The sequence below is a fragment of the Littorina saxatilis genome, linkage group LG11 (genome assembly GCF_037325665.1).
Source record: "Littorina saxatilis isolate snail1 linkage group LG11, US_GU_Lsax_2.0, whole genome shotgun sequence".
Taxonomy (NCBI): domain Eukaryota; kingdom Metazoa; phylum Mollusca; class Gastropoda; order Littorinimorpha; family Littorinidae; genus Littorina; species Littorina saxatilis.
The window spans coordinates 38,755,576-38,776,795 of NC_090255.1; the positions used below are offsets into that span (position 1 = coordinate 38,755,576).

General features: G+C 41.7%; 1 protein-coding gene across 14 annotated transcripts in view; it reads left to right on the forward strand.

Annotated features, from left to right (window-relative positions):
• Positions 1 to 348: 348 nt before the first annotated feature.
• Positions 349 to 21,220, forward strand: part of LOC138980426 (protein scribble homolog) — a 142,762-nt gene continuing 121,890 nt past the window's right edge. For all 14 annotated transcript variants that reach the window (XM_070353294.1, XM_070353303.1, XM_070353307.1 and 11 more), the window contains exons 1-7: positions 349 to 688; positions 784 to 901; positions 9,391 to 9,469; positions 14,351 to 14,440; positions 16,415 to 16,535; positions 17,253 to 17,327; positions 20,364 to 20,508. In XM_070353294.1, coding sequence (XP_070209395.1) covers positions 527 to 688; positions 784 to 901; positions 9,391 to 9,469; positions 14,351 to 14,440; positions 16,415 to 16,535; positions 17,253 to 17,327; positions 20,364 to 20,508 — 790 coding nt within the window. In that variant the 5' untranslated portion in view covers positions 349 to 526. The remainder of the gene's footprint in view (positions 689 to 783; positions 902 to 9,390; positions 9,470 to 14,350; positions 14,441 to 16,414; positions 16,536 to 17,252; positions 17,328 to 20,363; positions 20,509 to 21,220) is intronic.

The following is a 21,220-nucleotide window of genomic DNA, read 5'->3' on the forward strand; positions in this document are numbered from 1 at the left end:
TCATTCAACTTTTCCTTTCTGCTCCGACAGTGTTTGGTTTTTCTTTCATTTGTGTCTATTTTATTTTATTTTCAACCGGGAATCCATAAATGAGGTCACGCTTACACGAGGAAAAAAAGGAAGCAAAGCAAGCAAAACTATGATGCTAAGGTTGTGGTGGGTGAAGACAAATATAGCAGATAAATGCAGCTGATAAATAACACTGCACACAGCGAATGAAACCAAACGCCGGCCGGCAAAAACAGCGCATCATTCGCTCGGGAGATACCTGACATTCCATTCTGACGGTCACGTGACACAGCATCAGCGGAAGAATTTGTGCTACCTGCTCTGTAGGGCATGATGGACTTGCGTATGACGTCACTGGAGTACAAATCCTGCACCATGATTCGAATCTTCGTAATGGATTGTTGATACGGCTTCGTTGTTTGTTTGTGTCACCTTCACCTTCTTCTCTTCGGCGTCGGATCGTTGTGGATTAACTTGTTGATGCGTCGATCGGGCACCCGGTCCTGATTTCGTAGCCATGCTGAAGTGTATTCCCCTGTTTCGAGCTTGCAATCAGCAGGTCGAGTCTGTCGACAGACGACATTGGGGATTGACAGCGATTCCCGATGATGTTTTGCGTTACGCACGGAGTCTAGAAGAGCTTTTTCTCGACGCAAATCAAATCAAGGATCTCCCAAGAGTATGTAGTTTGCTTCTGATTTCCCTTTTCCCTCGTATGTTGCCGCCGATCGCGTTTTATTTGCGTTAACCCTTCCTCGTTCTTTTCCTTTTCAGGGATTTTTTCGGCTGGTTCAGCTTAGAAAACTGAGTCTAAGCGACAATGAAATCGGCAGGCTACCGCAAGAAATCAGCAGTTTCATCAACCTTATGGAACTGGACGTCAGTAAAAATGGTAAGCTTGTGGTGGTGTACGTTTTGAAGCGAGCATGTGCGTTTATTATTTAGGACAGGTGTGTATTTTGAAGGAGGAGCGATTGTGAAGGCGGCCATTTTGGATGTTCCGCGCATGTGTCAGACGATGCCAAGGCCCGTTCAGTGACCAGTCCGCCTCTTTACGCGTTCGTTCACATTACTCTCACTGTCAGTACATTTTCGCCGAGCACCTAGGGCTGTGCAGAATGGGCACCGCTTAGTCTGAACAAATGAGGGACTGGGCGTGTTGGTGTGTGGTGTTTATGATAGATCACGACTTTAAATCCCAGCACAAACAAAAAAGTCCGTGTTTATTTGTAAAGAACAGGAGAGGAGTTGGAAGATTGTGTGTCACAATTTCAGACTATTATGTTATTCACAAAGAAATGATGCCCCTCGAAAGAAAATGAGCCGCCACGTTGAAGTTGACAGTTTAGGGAGGAAGTAAACATTGTCCTCCCGGCCTGTCCTTTGATGATTCCAAAAGTTAAGATTATTTCGTCTCTGTCAAATATGCAGGAAGATAAACCCAGAAAGAAAGAAGTGTGTGTTGTCGTTACTCTTGTTTGGAACCTGCCCAAGTTGTTTGTTTGTTTGTTTGTCTGTAAAAGTTAAACCTATTTTTCATGGGTTTGCTGTATGTCATTCTCCTTCTACAGTAGGGAACAAAAGGGGTTGGGGGGGGGGGGGGGGTCTGACAGTGTCAGTCTTATTTCTGCAGCCCAGCAAAGAGAAGATAGATAGTATTTCAATTAAAACTGTATATAATAAAAGAGCCGGTTTTTTGTTGATGGTTGGTCTAGTAGTATGGTTAGGCCAAAAAAAAATTGGTGTGGTTAAGGTAACATAGCCAAAAAAAATAGGGTAGGAAGGTAGGCAATCACTTTTTTTTTTTAAACTTTTTTTTCTAATGTGTACAAATTAAACCTACTTGACAGGGAAGTAGGTGTGCGACTCGAGCGCTGTCGTTTTCTGCACCGTTTTGTTGTTGTTGTTGACAAATGTAATAAAAAAGTTATAGGGTCGGCCCCTAAAAATAGGGTAGGTCGGGTTACCGTAACCACACCTATTTTTTTTTTAGGCCTTATGTTTCATTGAAAATTAAATTGAACAGAACTCCACATAGATTATAATTTATAGCAGGAAAGTCTCCTTTTGCAAAGTTTAACAAAAAGTCATGCGAGAGTATGGATCAGATTGAATGTGAAAGTTACCTCTAGGAAGTCCAGAGTTTTTGAATTCATGCACAATTTCTTTACGGATTTCCTATATAATTCCTAATGATGTCTAAAAGTCTCACTACTAAGACTTAGTTAGAGGAAAGAGTCTTGAAGAAAAGCTTAAAAACTCTCTGACTTTAACTGTAGCATTGCCACATCGCCCAGCGTTAACTGAGGACACAGTGAAAAGGCACTTTTTTTCACTTTGAGTGAAAAATAATTGGCATAAATGATGTATGTGAGTCACATATTATGTATCAAATAAAAAAGGAATGGATAAAGAAATGATTCAAAAACAAAGTTTACTGTATGAAATTAATAAAAGATGTGTTTTGGAATATTTTGAGTGTGAAAGTGCGTGTTCGTCTTCACTGCCTCTCGCGGCCATTTTCGCGTCACTCTTAGCAGACGACCAGTTCATTTCAAACTGCTCGGAATACCGTAATTTTAATTGGAGGGCTGTGATATTTTGCAACCAATCAGAGAAAGCCTTACATCTTTCCCATACAAAAAACCGCGAACCACCGGAAGCTACATCTCCGTCAGCATATCGGTGAATATTACTCGTGTGAGTTTCACTAAAATTTGGTCTGAAAACTTCCATCGGTATACACGGTTAAAATGCAGTTTATAAAACATTAACTTCTGTTTCATTTAAACCAAAAATCAAAAGAATCGAGCGAGAAATGACTTATTCCCAACGATTATGCTGCGCAAAACTGGACCCGAAAAATGCGAAACTCGGCCGATCAAAAGCCTGAAGAGGTTGTGATCTCGGCTCGCTCAAAGCAAAGTGATTTCAAACTAAAATGACCATATCTCGAGAACTACTGCACCGATTTAAATAAAACAAATTGCTATGTGCTCAGAATGTTGATCTCTTTAAAATGGTGTGTTTCTTGTCATTCAACCATTAATTTCAAAATTTCATGTCATTACCACAGCAATCGGTCTATGTCACTAGCTTTGTCCTCAAATGACGCCCAAAATTTCTCAACTAAAATGACCATATCTCGAGAACTACTTCACCGATTTAAATAAAACAAATTGCTATGTGCTCAGAATTTTGATCTCTTTAAAATGGTGTGTTTCTTGTCATTCAACCATTAATTTCAAAATTTCATGTGTCATTGCATTTTTGTCACATTTTTAACCATGTGTGCATTCTATCTTTCCTGCAAAGGCCAATATGTTCAAACATGTAATGTATATCCACAGACAAAAGTCTGTGTTAACTCTTACCAGTTCGGGGGTTTTAGGGCATATTTTACAGTGCTGTTGGTGCCTACTTGCCGAGTGGCTATCTGGGGTCATATTCTAAATGAAATATAGAAAGTTATATATCAAATGAAAGGAAAATGAATAAGCTTTTCATATTTGCAAAGAGAATTGTGCTATCTTTAAAGGTAAAAATTTTATGGGGATGACAACATGATTTTTGTTGAAATTTGTACGCCCATTTTTTGGAACACGTGACAAACACAAAGAAGAAATTTTTTTTGTGTTCAGTTTATTTTAGATATGCTGCTAACTAGTCTGTTTGGGCATTCATTTTACATAACATAGCAAAGTTTTATAGAGTTTTGCTGATAAACAAAAAAGTTATTGTCACCTGAATACCCCCACCCAAATTTCAAAGTTGGACGTTTCATGCCTAAGGCCCCCCCAAAAAAATATTCTGTTTACGGTATCCTGACTGACCCTATTTTTTCGCGCGACCCTAGACTTTTGTTTGCCTTTTGGTTAAAAAATAAATAAATAAAAAAAAAATTTAAAAAATTTGAAGAAAAAAAATATTTGGAAAAAAAATAAAAAAAGGGGCTTTGTTTTTTGGCAAAATAACTTAAAAATATGTTTTGGGAAAAAAATATAAAAAAAAAGTCCCGACCTACCGACCCTATTTTTTTGGCCTATGTTACCGTTAACAGACTTTTTTTGGGGGGGGCCTAATAATGCATTTCTATAACTAACTTATAACAAAAACCCAGCTTGTTTCAGTCATAAAGTGTGTCTTAAATATGAGTTTATCCACTGTCCGACCCATCCAATGTAAAAAAAAAAAAAATATATTTATAATTAGATAATTGGTCAGTGGAAAACTACAGGGGGGGCATCGTAAGCTTGCTTACGATGGGCAAGGGAGCGAACTGGTAAGAGTTAAAACATGTGTGCCAGTGTTAAAACATGTGTGCCAGGATGTGAGCTGGTAACAACTGTAAAGCTGCCAGTGCTACAGTGGTCTGCCACTTTTGAATTAAAAAAAACCATACTGATAGATTCGGTCAATCTCATTCTAAGTGTGTCGTATTCATGAATCATATGCAATAACATGCAATGTCACACGCTTTCCTTCTTTGCCACTACTAAAGCAAACGTGTGCAAGATTGTATGTTACGCGCTTTGGAGCATGTGCAAGAACGGATTCAAACTCGAAATCGTCCCCCCAAAAACCCCAAAATGCACACACGACTTTTATTTCTCCTGCTGTTATCGTTTCTTCTCTTTACAAATTCTTCAACGCTCAGAATACTGAAAACGGCATCCCAGACGACAGTACTGTTTCCATACGCGAATTTAGCTGCCCTTGGAAAGTGGCTCGCTCAGGAGGCCTGTTAGTCTGACACTATAAGGACAGAGTTGTGAACATAGATGACAAAGATCCCGGAAAGAACAAACATTTCGCGGATGCAGACACAGAAAGACGTCATGAAGATTGCGATGCTTCAAAAGATACAGACTGTGACGATGACTGTGACGTCATTCACATATTCCGAGACGTCATTTATAGTTGTTCGGTCACTTTCGTCAAAAAGTAGATCTCTCCACAATGGCTGCTCCTGTGTTTAGGTTTATCAAGCGTGAGTACGCAAAACGTGTTTGTTCTCTCCTCTGTTGAAGCTGTGAGACATAATCGCCATTACGAGCTAGTCGTGTGACAGAGAGTTTTCTTGCACACTCGACTGCTGCTGTTTCACTCCGGCTAAAGCCGTCGTGAAACATCTACAGTCTCGTGTGCAAGAAAACTCTCTGTCACACGACTAGCTCGTAATAGCGGGTACTGTCCAAATTGCATCATGTCCGCACTGCCAAAGAGTGTGACATCCACATGCCCTAAATAGTAAATTGGACTGAACCCACAGTTATACATTGCATGTGTGTAAACTGGATTTCCCCTTGAGGCGGTGTGACAGTCAGGGTAAGAGCATTGATAGAGATGCCTGTAAGTACATGGAAATTCCCCTTGAGGCGGTGTGACAGTCAGGGTAAGAGCAATGATAGAGATGCCTGTAAGTACATGGAAACTCCCCTTGAGGCGGTGTGACAGTCAGGGTAAGAGCAATGATAGAGATGCCTGTAAGTACATGGAAACTCCCCTTGAGGCGGTGTGACAGTCAGGGTAAGAGCAATGATAGAGATGCCTGTAAGTACATGGAAACTCCCCTTGAGGCGGTGTGACAGTCAGGGTAAGAGCAATGATAGAGATGCCTGTCAGTACATGGAAACTCCCCTTGAGGCGGTGTGACAGTCAGAGTAAGAGCAATGATAGAGATGCCTGTAAGTACATGGAAACTCCCCTTGAGGCGGTGTGACAGTCAGGGTAAGAGCAATGATAGAGATGCCTGTAAGTACATGGAAACTCCCCTTGAGGCGGTGTGACAGTCAGGGTAAGAGCAATGATAGAGATGCCTGTAAGTACATGGAAACTCCCCTTGAGGCGGTGTGACAGTCAGAGTAAGAGCAATGATAGAGATGCCTGTAAGTACATGGAAACTCCCCTTGAGGCGGTGTGACAGTCAGAGTAAGAGCAATGATAGAGATGCCTGTAAGTACATGGAAACTCCCCTTGAGGCGGTGTGACAGTCAGAGTAAGAGCATTGATAGAGATGCCTGTAAGTACATGGAAATTCCCCTTGAGGCGGTGTGACAGTCAGGGTAAGAGCAATGATAGAGATGCCTGTAAGTACATGGAAACTCCCCTTGAGGCGGTGTGACAGTCAGAGTAAGAGCAATGATAGAGATGCCTGTAAGTACATGGAAACTCCCCTTGAGGCGGTGTGACAGTCAGGGTAAGAGCAATGATAGAGATGCCTGTAAGTACATGGAAACTCCCCTTGAGGCGGTGTGACAGTCAGGGTAAGAGCAATGATAGAGATGCCTGTAAGTACATGGAAATTCCCCTTGAGGCGGTGTGACAGTCAGGGTAAGAGCAATGATAGAGATGCCTGTAAGTACATGGAAACTCCCCTTGAGGCGGTGTGACAGTCAGGGTAAGAGCAATGATAGAGATGCCTGTAAGTACATGGAAACTCCCTTTTGAAGACCTTCAACAAATCTGAGAAACTCAGGTCTGAAAGGGAAGAGATTTTACATTTTTAAAATGGAGGTCAATTTACAGATCTATGTCAGTATGTGATCAAAAGATCGACGGGCGCTGTGGCGGGGTGGTAAGACGTCGGCCTCTTAGTCGAGGGTTCGAGCCGCGGCCGCCTGGTGGGTTATAACTTAAGTGTGGAGATTTTTTCGATCTCCCAGGTCTACTAATGTGCAGACCTGCTAGTGGCTTATCCCCCTTCGTGTGTACACGCAAGCACAAGACCAAGTGCGCACGGAAAAGATCCTGTAATCCATGTCAGAGTTCGATGGGTTATAGAAACACGATAATACCCAGCATGCTTCCTCCGAAAGCGGTGTATGGCGGGGTAAAAACGGTCATACACGTTAAATTCTACTTGTGCACTAACACGAGTGTACGTGGGAGTTTCAGCCCACGAACGCAGAAGATCAAAAGAGAGGGGGTACACTGTAATTAGTGAGAACATTATGCATTCCTTCGGACGGAACCCACTGCTATACCTTACAAAGTTACATGTGTATAAACTGGGATTTCCCTTCAGGCTGTGAGAGCAATGAAACCCACCAGGCCTTGTGGCTGTGAGACTGAGAGTAATGATCAAAGTGGGACCGTGAGTTATGTGGGGCCAAGCCCCTCACTGCTTGCTAATTAGCCACATGGCCAGGTCTGTGTTGGACCAAGGGGCTGGGGTCACTCTGCTTTGGCGCACATGGGAAGAGGGCAAAGGTTTACTGGATGTGAGGGGGGGGGGGGGGTCAAGGAAGGTCATGTTTTCAAGGGTTAAAAGTTACAGTGGACCCTTTTTCAGACCACTAAAGATCTGTTAAAATCAAGTCTAAAAACAAGTCGGCGTAAGGCAAAATTACTACATTTAGTCAAGCTGTGGAACTCACAGAATGAAACTAAACGCACTGCATTTTTTCACAATGACCGTAGTCCGCCGCTAGTGCAAAAGGCAGTGAAAGTGACGAGCCTGTTCAGCGCGGTTGCGCTGTGCTGCATAGCACGCTTTACTGTACCTCTCTTCGTTTTAACTTTCTGAGCGTGTTTTTACTCCAATCATATCATATGTTTTTGGAATCAGGAACCGACAAGGAATAAGATGAAATGTTTTTAAAACGATTTTGGAAATTTAATTCTAATCATAATTTTATATTTTTAATTTTCAGAGCTTGTTTTTACTCTGAATATAACATATTTATATGTTTTTGGAATCAGAACATGATGAAAAATACAATAAAAGTAATTTTGGATCGTTTTATAAAAAAATAATTTTAATTACAATTTTCAGATTTTTAATGACCAAAGTCATAAATTCATTTTTAAGCCTCCATGCTGAAATGCAATACCGAAGTCCGGCCTTCGTCGAAGATTGCTTGGCCAAAATTTCAATCAATTTGATTGAAAAATGAAGGTGTGACAGTGCCGCCTCAACTTTTACAAAAAGCCGGATATGACGTCATAAAAGACATTTATCGAAAAAATGAACAAAACGTCTGGGGATTTCATACCCAGGAACTCTCGTGTAAAATTTCATAAAGATCGGTCCACTAGTTTAGTCTGAATCGCTCTACACTCGCACAGACACACACACACGCATACACCACGACCCTCGTTTCGATTCCCCCTCTATGTTAACACATTTAGTCAAAACTTGACTAAATGTAATGATGGTACATTTAATGATTTACACCACACCAGCATCGGTTATTAACTGATTTAACAAAAAGAAAGTTTGAAGAGAGAGGGGGGGGGGGGGGGGGGGTAGTGTCTTACAAGGGTGATTTCATTTACACTGTACAGCCAATCCCTCACTGCTCAGTAATCAACCCCATGGCTAGTGGTGCAGTAAAGAAAGAATGACAAGGGCTGTTACTGCTAGTACATCTCTAAATCAGTGTATACATGTCTCTTGCTTGTCAATTATTTTTCACACAAAACACTTTCTGTTTCTTGATGAGCAAGATCATTTCCTGTTGTGCTGTTTTTGTTTTTAAGCTGCAAACACCTTTTATTGTTTTCCACCCTCATGAGTTTTGATTTCAATCATTTTAAAATGTCATACAATTTTGTGAATTTACTATTAGTACTCAGAGGTCTAAGCTTTTCCCACTCAATTTTGAGAGTGATTGAGGTGTCTTCTATTCATTTTAACTCTGATCACAAGTAATATAAAGTAAACAACGTAACACTATCACACAAACAGATAAAGAAAATCTTCATGGGGGAAAAATGTGGGTCTTTCCATTGAATGGATACCTGTTTTATTGCAAGAGCAGGGGCCTGAGGTAACTGACACATACATGTGCGCTGACCCAGTTTGAAGTTAGAAACTTAATACATCTTCACAGGGGTAATGATAATACTCAGATAGCAGCTGGCAGGAGATTTCTGTCTGACTTGAGACTAAAAAATCAATACTGTTTTGATTCACTAGAGCAGCAGATAGCAGTGTTGTGATTCTGCAAGACCCTACAGTGGAGCCCCCTTTATAAGACATCCAAAAATCTGAGAAAACCAGGTCTTAAAACTAGTCTTAGAAAATAGAGGTTAATTTACACTTACTGTAGAGGCTATGAACAGAAAGTCTGAAAGAGTAAGGTCTATCGGTTTCAACAGGAGCCTTTTCTCTTCTTCATCATTTAAAAAGATGTTGTTGAAACTTGAACTTAAATTACTGATCTTAAATGTTGTTGTGTTCACTTATAAATGAACTGTGATATGGCCTGTCCTGGCATGCATTTGACTGTGCTTTGTTCGCAGAAATCTGTGAAATCCCAGAGAGCTTATTTAAACTTAATTACTGGCTCAAAATGTTTTGAATTTGATGTTCACATTTGAATTGTTATGCAGTCTATCCAGGTTGTTCACATTTTGCTGTGTTTTTGTTTGCAGAAATCTGTGAAATCCCAGAGAGCATACGCTTCTGCAAGAATCTACAGGTGGTGGATTTCAGCAGTAACCCTCTCAGCAGGTGAGTGGCTGGTCAGCATTTCATTTCACACAGACACTGACACTCGTGTTCTTGTAGCGCTCATTTGGTCAGCATTTCAGTCCAACACACCTGTATCGCTCGTTTGGTCAGCATTTCAGTCCAACACACCTGCATCGCTCGTTTGGTCAGCATTTCAGTCCAACACACCTGCATCGCTCGTTTGGTCAGCATTTCAGTCAAACACACCCGCATCGCTCGTTTGGTCAGCATTTCAGTCCAACACACCTGCATCGCTCGTTTGGTCAGCATTTCCGTCCAACACACCTGCATCGCTCGTTTGGTCAGCATTTCAGTCAGACACTGACACACCTTTTCTCACCTGCAGCCTTCGTTTGGCTAACTTGACTTAATCCTCTTCGCTCCTTGTGGAGCATTGACTGATCGAGCCTCCACTTCCTCTGTTCTCTGGCTGTCCTTTTGGCCTCCTCCGAGGTGGGACCAGCGGCTATTGACTGGTCAAGCAGACAACGTCTCCGTGATGCTTTAGCCGTCCTGCCAGCAGTGTTTAGGCCAGGATCAATACAATCAATGTTGTTTCTAGGTTTCGGTCTTTGGTCATTGATGTATACTTTCTTGATCTTTCTCATTAGTCTTCCCTAACCCCTGCCTGGTTGACCGTCACATAGATTTGACATTATAGGGGGTCTTCTGACCATCAGTTTTTACACCATACAAATAGAGCATCGACATTTGATTTGGACTTAGTCTTAAATGTATTTTTGAATTGAGGACCAACTCACTTTTTACATTTAGTCAAGTTATGACTAAATGTTTTAACATCGAGGGGGGAATCGAGACGAGGGTCTTGGTGTATGTGTGTGTGTGTGTGCGTGCGTGCGTGTAGAGCGATTCAGACCAAACTACTGGACCGATCTTTATGACATTTGACATGAGAGTTCCTGGGTATGATATCCTCAGACGTTTTTTTCATTTTTTTGATAAATGTCTTTGATGACGTCATATCCGGCTTTTAGTGAAAGTTGAGGCGGCACTGTCACGCCCTCATTTTTCAACCAAATTGGTTCAAATTTTGGTCAAGTAATCTTCGACGAAGCCCGGACTTCGGTATTGCATTTCAGCTTGGTGGCTTAAAAATTAATCAATGACTTTTGTCATTAAAAATCTGAAAATTGTAAAAAAAAAAAAAAATTTATAAAACGATCCAAATTTACGTTCATCTTATTCTCCATCGTTTGCTGATTCCAAAAACATATAAATATGTTATATTTGGATTAACAACAAGCTCTGAAAATTAAATATATAAAAATTATTATCAAAATTGTTTTTTCGAAATCAATTTAAAAACACTTTCATCTTATTCCTTGTCGGTTCCTGTTCCCAAAAACATATAGATATGATATGTTTGGATTAAAAACACGCTCAGAAAGTTAAAACGAAGAGAGGTACAGAAAAGCGTGCTATCCTTCTCAGCGCAACGAATACCCCGCTCTTCTTGTCAATTCCACTGGCACTGCCTTTGCCACGGGCGGTGGAGTGACGATGCTACGAGTATACGGTCTTGTTGCGTTGCGTTGCGTTCAGTTTCATTCTGTGAGTTCGACAGCTACTTGACTAAATGTTGTATTTTCGCCTTACGCGACTTGTTGTTCTCTAAGGCCAACACACCTGCATCGCACATTAGGTGGTGTTTCCGAGTTGATATCAGCAGTGTTCTTCTCAGACTCAAAGGACAAAAGGTCAGTTCGGCCTGAATTAAAAATATATAGGTCCAAGTGTCCTGAGTTTGTACACTTTGTAGGAAAGGTGATGGTAAGAACTCCTCCTACGTGTCTAAACTACCGGGCAATCGACCGACCAGGGGTCAGAACAATGCATCAGATCAAAAATGCATGTGTCGAAGACTGAGGCCTGTGAACAGCACTGAATCAATTCAATGGTGTCAGTGATGGGAGTACACCTCACAGTAAAGGACACCTTCTCGGCTTCTGACAGAAGTTCTGTAGTCCCTTTGTCAGTTTACATAGTAAATAACTAGTCAGTATTGGCGTTATTTTACCGCTTGAAATGAGAACATACCGGAACAAAATTGGCTGCCGGTTGATTTTTAGAACTATCGGGATTTTTGGCTGGTAAAGCAACAAAACCAGTACTTTGAGTTGGACTCTTACTAAATTAATTCCAAAGACCAGCCTACCGTTTTTTTCTGGGCTGTTAGCATCATAATTGTATGATTCATTGATTGGTATCATCTATATAATTATATAAAACAAAATATATCTGTCGTGAGAGGCAACCTGTAATGTAGGAATACTTTTGACTTATCCAATGGGATCTCTTTGTGGTAGGTTCCGCGGTAGATCCTTTTCTGACCAGCGAGTCAGCCTTATAGGACAGAGCTCATCCATCATGAATTTCATAGGTCACTTGCTCAACTTGAATTTGGTTGATTGTGACAACTAATTTACTACAGTGACTAAAAGCTGACTCAGACTGTCTATATGGTATAAACCGTAGCCATTGCCATTGGAGAATATGTGTGATTGTAGACTTGGTAAGGTTTAGAAATAAACAAACTGAACATCTGACCAAAGTTTGCAGTTAGTCATGGATGGTATGAGAAATGATTTCCTAATTATTTGTCTGATTTTTGGATTATAGTACACCGATCATTACATGGTGTTGAACTCGTGGGGCAAATCTGGGAAGAGTCAGCGCTTAACCTTGTCTCCAGACATTTTTCTTGATTCCAATCACTGTCAACTTCTTGTCCATCAGGGAAAATGCACAATGTCTCATTTATTCCTGTTGACTCATGGCTGAGCAAGTGGCTCTATCCCATCTCCCCCCCTTTCCCTGTCGCGATATAACCTTCGTGGTTGAAAACGACGCTAAACACCAAATAAAGAAAGAAAGAAAGAAAGAAAGAAAGATGGCTGAGCATGCATGTGAGTGTGACTAAGTGTGAGAATGAGAGAGATTCAGAGAGAGAGAGAGAGACACTGTGACAGACACTGTGACAGACAGATAGCAACTGAGAGGGGGGCGGGGGTGTAGCTCAGTCGGTAGCGCGCTGGATTTGTATCCAGTTGGCCGCTGTCAGCGTGAGTTCGTCCCCACGTTCGGCGAGAGATTTATTTCTCAGAGTCAACTTTGTGTGCAGACTCTCCTCAGTGTCCGAAGACCCCCGTGTGTACACGCAAAGCACAAGACCAAGTGCGCACGAAAAAGATCCTGTAATCCATGTCAGAGTTCGGTGGGTTATAGAAACACGAAAATACCCAGCATGCTTCCTCCGAAAACGGCGTATGGCTGCCTAAATGGCGAGGTAAAAAAAACCCAGTCATACACGTAAAATTCCACTCATGCAAAAAAACCACGAGTGTACATGGGAGTTTCAGCCCACGAACGCAGAAGAAGAAGAAGCAACTGAGAGGGAGAGAGTACATATGTGTGCACGCATGCACTTAATGCTATCACCTACAGGGAGCATGTTATGCAGATCAGGCGCAAACAACCCGGGTCGTATTTTGTTGCTAACCTGCTTGAACATAGGCGTGATGTACAGAGTTTAGCCAGGGTTCTTTTTCAACTCTCCAGCTCTGCTTCTAATCACTGTGTTTGTTCCCAATGGGTGTGCTTCCACACTTCTTAGGCTGGCTTGACTATTTATTTACAGTGGATACAATCTCTGCCCGTGGGGGCCCGTTAGCTCAGTTAGTAGAGCACTGGACTTGTGATCGGAAGGTCGCAGGTTCGAATTCAGGCCGGGACGGACACGGGTCAACTTTATGTGCTGACCTAGACTGAAACGGAAGCCATGTCCCACCCCCGTGTCACCACAATGGCACGTAAAAGACCTCGGTCATTCAAGGTGGCATCTTTTCTGAATCAAAATGCTTTGACAAGATAAAAACAATATGTTCATTTTCCTCTTTTAATTGTATGACGTTGGCTTGCCTGCAATAGCAAGTTCAGACCTGTTTACCCTAAACCCGAGGCAAGACTACTTTCCCAAAAAGTTGAGTGTATTTTTCAAAAGGTTAGTGTACTTTGCAAGCAAAGCCGTATGGGGTAGGGAAAATGTACGCGTGGGTGCAAACGTGTTTGTGTAAGAATAGCATGTCTTGTGAACACCTCCTTCCAATACAACAGGAATAAAACAATTTTATTTACCTGTCAGTTTATAGCATTATAACCAGTGTCTTCCAAACAGATTGATAATGAAAAGATGAAGTTCGTGACCTTTGCTGCTTAAGGATGACAGACAAAGGAACCCCCCTTCTAAGACCTTGTTTTTTCAGATCTTCTTCTTCTGCGTTCGTGGGCTGAAACTCCCACGTACACTCATGTTTTTTGCACGAGTGGAATTTTACGTGTATGACCGGTTTTTACCCCGCCATTTAGGCAGCCATACGCCGCTTTCGGAGGAAGCCTGCTGGGTATTTTTGTGTTTCTATAACCCACCGAACTCTGACATGGATTACAGTATCTTTTTCGTGCGCACTTGGTCTTGTGCTTACGTGTACACACGGGGGTGTTCGCACACCGAGGAGAGTCTGCACACAAAGTTGACTCTGAGAAATAAATTTCTCGCCGAACGTGGGGACGAACTCACGCTGACAGCGGCCAACTGGATACAAATCCAGCGCGCTACCGACTGAGCTACATCCCCGCCGTTTTTTCAGATTTCCTCTGTAAATTTACCCCCCGAGGCGGACTGAATGTGTAGCGCCAGCGATCGCCAAGAAGAAGAAGACTCCCTCCTGTTTTTAAGACCGGATTTTCTCAGATTTTTGGAGGTCTTAAAGTCCACTGTATTCACTCTAGTACTAGTAGTAAATTCCTTACTACATGTAGAACATTGTACATAATATTGTTTTTCTGTTTGCTGTGTTGCAGATTACCTGACGGACTGTCACAGTTGAGGAACCTGACACATCTAGGTCTGAACGATGTCTCGCTCACACGTCTGCCCTATGACATTGCCAGGTCAGTGGGGTTGTTTTCTCCCTCTCGCTTGGTGTTGCTGTGTTTGTTAGTTCTTTCAAGGGCTGAAACTCACACTGCTTTTACCCCGCCATTTAGGCAGCCATACTTAGCTTTCGGGGGAAGCATGCTGGGTATTTTTGTGTTTCTATAACCCACCAAACTCTGACATGGATTACACAGCCTATCTATGAGGTGTCTGAGAGCATTCTGCGGGCATCACAGCAGAAAGAAAGAGGGACAATTTTCTCGGATGCTCGAGGCAGATGACAGACAGTAACACTTGGTCTCTAGTCTGTAGTGTACAGGATCTTTTCCGTGCGCACTTGGTCCTGTGCTTGTGTGTACACACGAAGGGGTATAAGGCACTAGTAGTTTTACACATTAATTAACCTGGGAAATCGGAAAAATTTCCATCCTTAACCCACCAGGCGCCTGCGGCCGGGATTTGAACTAATGACCTTCCGATTAGAAGGCCGGTGTCTTATCCACTAGGCCACTGCGTCCGTCTCGATGTTGCTGTGTGGAACTCTTGAAATGTCTGCCTGTTGGGCAGATCTGTGAATTTTTGAAACTTGAGAAATGTTGAAGATCAAGTAATCATTTGTGTATTGATTTTATTCTATATTCTGGACTGCAGCTTATTATCAGAGGTCTTGTGCTACTGGGTTTCGGGGATGATGAGCTTTTGCATTTCTGTGGTTTCAAATGTCTTTTCCATTTTGTGTGTGATTGTAATTTTTATTTGTCTGTGTCTGTCTGTCTGTCTGTCTGTCTGTCTCAGTGTCTGTCTGTTTGCCTTACTTGTTCAGGTTTTAGATAATTAGTTTTTGACTGTGACTTTTTTTTTATTGCTTTTTTTGTCTGCATTGAAATACCATTTGTGGGTAGTACACAGACTTTTTTTTCAAATTATCTTGGACTTAAAAACTGTGGTATAAAGGGCACTGTAGACAAGGATTGAAGAGGACGTAGTAACATTACACTTGTGCCCGGAATAAATCTGATATGAAATCTCGATTTAAGAAAAAGAGTAAACAGAACTGATGGTTGTCATTGGCATACAGTGTGAATAAAACCTGTATTTGTAAGCTGTAATTGAAATGTCACGTTGCCTTGGAACACACTGTCCCAGTATAAAATACAGCGGAACCCCCCTTTTACTAGTTTTAGACCTCCAAAAATCTGAGAAAACAGGTCTTAAAATGGAGGTAAATTAGCAGATGTTATGAACAGAATGTCCGGGAAAGAAGGGTCTTAAAAGGGGGGTTCCACTGTACAAACTCCATGCTGTTCACAACAAATCATGTTCAATTCTTTGCCCCTTTCACTCACTGAACGCACAGCCAGATGAGCCTGACGATATTAAAGCAGTCTTCAATTGTTTTGGAGGAAAATATTTAGTGCGTAACCTTTTGTGGCTGAATGGAATTGGAAATTAGATCGTTCTCTCATTGTTTTCAATTACAATTTACATTGTACTTTGTGTGTGTGTGGTGGTGGGGGGGGGGGGGATGTACATGCGTGTATATCAGAACTCGAGAAGACATTTGTTCTTTTGTCTGTGAGGACTGCCGACGAAACAACAAAGATTGGCATTTTAACACACAAATAATACCTGTATGCTCTTAACAAATAAACAATTTTGTGTGACCAGTTTTAATCTTTTATGTAGGTGGGTTCTTTTTCAGCTCAAAAAGAAACCACCACATGCACTCTCTCTTTCTCTCTCTATCTCTCTCTCTCTGTCTCTTTCTCAGTCTCTCTGTCTCTCCCTCACTTTCTCTCTCTCTCTCTGTCTCTCTCTCTCTGTCTGTCTCTCTCTGTCTCTCTCTCTCTCTCTCTCTCTCTCTTCGCCACCATCTCTCTCTCTCTCTCCCTTGCTCTCTCTCTCTCTTTCAACCCCTAACCTTTTGTCTCAAGTTTGGTTGACCTTGTATGGCCTTGACCTCATTTTTTGCCTTGACCTTTTTACAGCCTCACAAACTTGCAGTCGCTGGAACTGCGAGACAACATGCTGCGTCAGCTGCCGCAGTCGCTGTCCTTCCTCACCAAGCTGCGCATCCTGGACCTGGGCAGTAACGACATTGAGGAACTGGTCAGTTCATGTAGTCAAACTTGTGTGTTTTCGAGTGTGTGTGTGTGTGTGTGTGGGTGTGTGTGTGTGGGTGGGTGGGTGTGTGGGTGTGTGGGTGTGTGTGTGTGTGTGTGGGTGTGTGTGTGTGTGTGTGTGAGTGTGTGTATGTGTGTGTGTCCTTCCTCACCAAGCTACGCATCCTATTATTCTGGTATTCCCAGAAGAATTCAATTGCATTTCCAGAATGTGGGAATTCTCTTTGTGAAAAGAAAAGATGTGTATGATAGTTGATAGTAAAACATACATCATTACATGTACTAAAAGGACAAGATTTGTTTTACTAGCATACTCGATCAATCAATCAATATGAGGCTTATATCGCGCGTATTCCGTGGGTACAGTTCTAAGCGCAGGGATTTATTTTTTTATTTTTATTTTATGCAATTTATATCGCGCACATATTCAAGGCGCAGGGATTTATCTATACTCCTACATTAGCCTTGCGGAAGAGATGTCACATTGCAAAAGAACAGTGATCATTTTGAGATTCATTCAGTGTGATGGGGAATCACACTGAGCTAAATCAGGATAATTGTTGTTGGAAGAATTTTTGAAAGTAGAATTGTTATCAATTGTGCATTGTGTTCCCTTTCAACCGGCAACCAAATGGCGATCTTGTTGTTGGAAGTATTTTTGACAGTAGAATTGTTATCCATTGAACATTGTGTTCCCTTTCAGCCAACCAGCATTGGGTCTCTGCCAGCACTGGAGGAGCTGTGGCTGGACTGCAACTACTTGATTGAGTTGCCTTCTGTGAGTTGCTTTAACCCTTTTTACATTTAGTCAAGTTTTGACTAAATGTTTTAACATAGAGGGGGGAATCGAGACGAGGGGTGTGTGTGTGTGTGTGTGTGTGTGTGTGTAGAGCGATTCAGAGTAAACTACTGGACCGATCTTTATAACAAATTTCATGAGAGTTCCTGGGTATGATATCCCCAGACGTTTTTTTCATTTTTTCGATAAATGTCTTTGATGACGTCATATCCGGCATTTTGTAAAAGTTGAGGCACCCTCATTTTTCAATAAAATTTATTGAAATTTTGGCCAAGCAATCTTTGACGAAGGCCGGACTTTGGTATTGCATTTCAGCTTGGAGGCTTACAAATTAATTAATGACTTTGGTCATCAAAAATCTCAAAATTGTAATTAAAATCATTTTTTTATAAAACGATCCAAAATTACGTTTATCGTATTCTTCATCATTTTCTGATTCCAAAAAACATATAGATATGTTATATTCAGATTAAAAACAAGCTCTGAAAATTAAAAATATGAAAATTATGATTTAAAATTAAAATAAAAATTTCCGAAATCGATTTAAAAACAATTTCATCTTATTCCTTGTCCGTTCCTGATTCCAAAAACTTATAGATATGATATGTTTGGATTAAAAACACGTTCAGAGAGTTAAAAAGAATAGAGATATAGAAAAGCGTGCTATCCTCCTCAGCGCAACCGCCACCGCGCTTTTCTGGATTGTTAATTTCACTGCCTTTGCCACGAGCGGTGGACAGACGATGCTACGAGTGTACGGTCTTGCGGAAAAAATGCAATGCGTTGAGTTTCATTCTGTGAGTTCGACTGAGCTTGACTAAATGTTGTATTTTCGCCTTACGCGACTTGTTTTTCTTTTACCTCCCTTTTAGGACCCCTCACTGTTAGACTTCCGCTCGTTTAAGATCGTGTTTTTTGTTTGTTTTTACAATTTCCCTTCATAATCTCTGTAAATTTACCTCCATTTTCAGACTTCCCCTTTTTAAGACCTAATTTTCTCAGATTTTTGAAGTCTTAAAAGGGGGTTCAGGGTTCCACATCACGTAGAATTACGGGTATAATACCCTTTGACCCTCCAAATCACGTACGAGATGCTCTCTGAAGAGGTATAAATACGTAACTGTTTTCTTCCAAAGAGGTTAAAAAAACGTACGAGTCAAACGCTGAAAGGGTATAGCCTTTGCTAGTTTACAAGCAACTGCACGCAGGCCGCCTGCTCTACTGAGACCACTAAAGTACACGCCGTGTTCGTGCCACTCCTCTGTCGACACTAACATGCCGTGAAGCAGAGGTTGCCTCCCTTGTCCTCAAACTGCGCGATATCTTTAAACTGATCATCTCGATGGCACTGTTCGCTTTAGCCTGTCCGGTGCTGTCGCCTGAGAAAAAAAATGGAGTAACTGCATTGGCCCTTGTTTTTCACAGTTTGACTTTGGCGTCAGGTCTAGAGGTGATGGAGATGGTCATGAGGATCTCAGACAGTCTAGTCAGTTTTGATATTCTTGTTGCTTGTTGTAAAGGGTGATGATGATGGTCATGAGGATCTCGGACAGTCTAGTCAGTCTTGATATTCTTGTTGCTTGTTGTAAAGGGTGATGATGATGGTTTATTGAAGTAGGTGCAAAGACAGTCTATTCTAGTCAGTTGTGCTGTTTACTGATAAGATTTAATCACAAGTCATAATGATGATGATGCTGGTTTTTGAAGTTAATGCAGTTGGTTTCATTCTGTAATTCTTTGTTTCTCTTTTTGCTGCAGTCTTTGTGATTGTGTTCTTGAATGAATGTAAGCACAGCTGAGTAAACTTTCTCCCGCAGTGGGGCACTGCGGTTATGAAATTAAAGGCCCCTCCTGTTTTTGGAACCGCAGGAGCTTTCTAGTTTGCTGTTAGGTAGATTTTTGGTTCCTCTTTCCTGTCATGCTCTCTTTTTCTTCATGAATTCTTTTCTTTTTTCTGCCTTCTTGCTCATTCACCTGTATTTTTTCCAAAAATCTCTTCTCTTGCCGCTTGTCTCGCGATTCATGTATAGTTTAATCTGTTAGTGTTCTGATGTAAGTCCAGCAGTAGATAGGTTAAGCCTATTTTAACATACTGGAAACTGGTAATCTTCCAGTAGGTATTAATTTAGTTTTACTAAAGCCTGCTGGGACACAAGTAATGGGTTAGTGCATTTGTAAACAGGAATCGCTTGACAAGTGGCCCCCTTCATCCCCCCCTTCCTCGTCCTGATATGGCTCTGCGTAGTCGGCTGGACGTTAAGCAACAAATAAACAAACAAACAATGAGTAAACTTTCAAAGAAACATTCATCAATTCAGACAGTTCATCATTTTAATTTTACAATCCAAAGAAAATTACACAAAAATAGAAATAATAGAAAAAGAGGTATCCATTGAAGTAAAAAAGAAAGAAAAAAAGACTTGAATGCATAGATACACTATGATATACATGTATTGTCACAACGTCAAAATGGCAAAGGTGATAACTACCAGACAGGCAATCATATGGGACAAAAATGACATTTCATGGATACACCGATTGTCAGTCATACCCTGTGAAAAATCTGGAAGGGGTATGAAAACCCTTGACTTTTGGGGTTGTGTGGAACCCTGGGGGGGTTCCACTGTATTTCTGTTGAAATGTTTGTAAATGTGGGTATAAATTATAATTAGATATTGATGATGATGATAGGGATGATCTAGTCTTTAAGGATGACAGAGTCTCTATAAAAACACTGATAGTTGTTCTGATACAGACATTGATGACAATTGTGACCTTTGACATTTTTTGACCATGACATTGAAATTGTTGTTACAGGATGATGGTGATGATGATGATGATGATGATGATGATGATGATATTGATAGCAGTAAGGATAATAGAGTCTTGCTGAAAACAGCGATAGTTGACCTGATACAGACGCTGTAACAGAATGATGATGAGGATGACAGTAAGGATGATAGTCTTAATGACCGTTGACATTTTCTGACCCTGACATTGAAATTGTTGCTACAGGAGATCGGCAACCTGCGCAAGCTGTCCATACTGGACGTGTCAGAGAACCAGCTGGAGACGCTGCCTGAGGAGATCAACGGTATGGTGGGGCTCACCGACCTGTGTCTCTCGCAGAACAGGCTGGAGGTTCTCCCTGATGGCATCGGTCAGTATCTTTCCTTCTTTATCTGACGAGGGATGTATTTCCCAGAGTCAACTTAATGCAGACTTTCCTCAGTGTCCAAACATCCCCTAAGTACAGGGAGTCACACGATAAACTCATAAAGATACCAAGTTCACAGCAAAAGTCTCAAGGCTTTGAAAACATGAATACGCCTTTGCAGGAAAAAGAAGAAAGTTGGGATGCCAAGCTCCTCAGGGAAAAAAGCAACCTGAATTTCTATGAGGGTAACCTCACCGAACTAAATGAATCTTATGATATATATTACCTTCCCTTTCCTTCCCTTCCCTTCCCTTCCCTTCCCTTCCCTTCCCTTACCCTACCTTACCTTACCTTACCTTCCCTTCCCTTCCCTTGCCTTCCCTTGCCTTGCCTTCCCTTCCCTTCCCTTCCCTTACCCTACCTTACCCTACCTTACCTTACCTTACCTTCCCTTGCCTTCCCTTCCCTTATCTTCTTAATCTGGTGTGTGGGTGTATGTGGGGGGGCCGGGGTAGCTCAGGTGGTAGAGCACTGGACTTGTGATCCTATGGTCAGTGGGTTCGAATCCAGGCCGGGACGGACATGAGTCAACTTTATGTGCAGACTCAGAGACGGTATCCATGTCCCGCCCCATGTCACCACAGTGGCATGTACAAACAGGGACTGGGTGGCCGAGTGGTAACGCACTTGCGCTCGGAAGCGAGAGGTTGCGTGT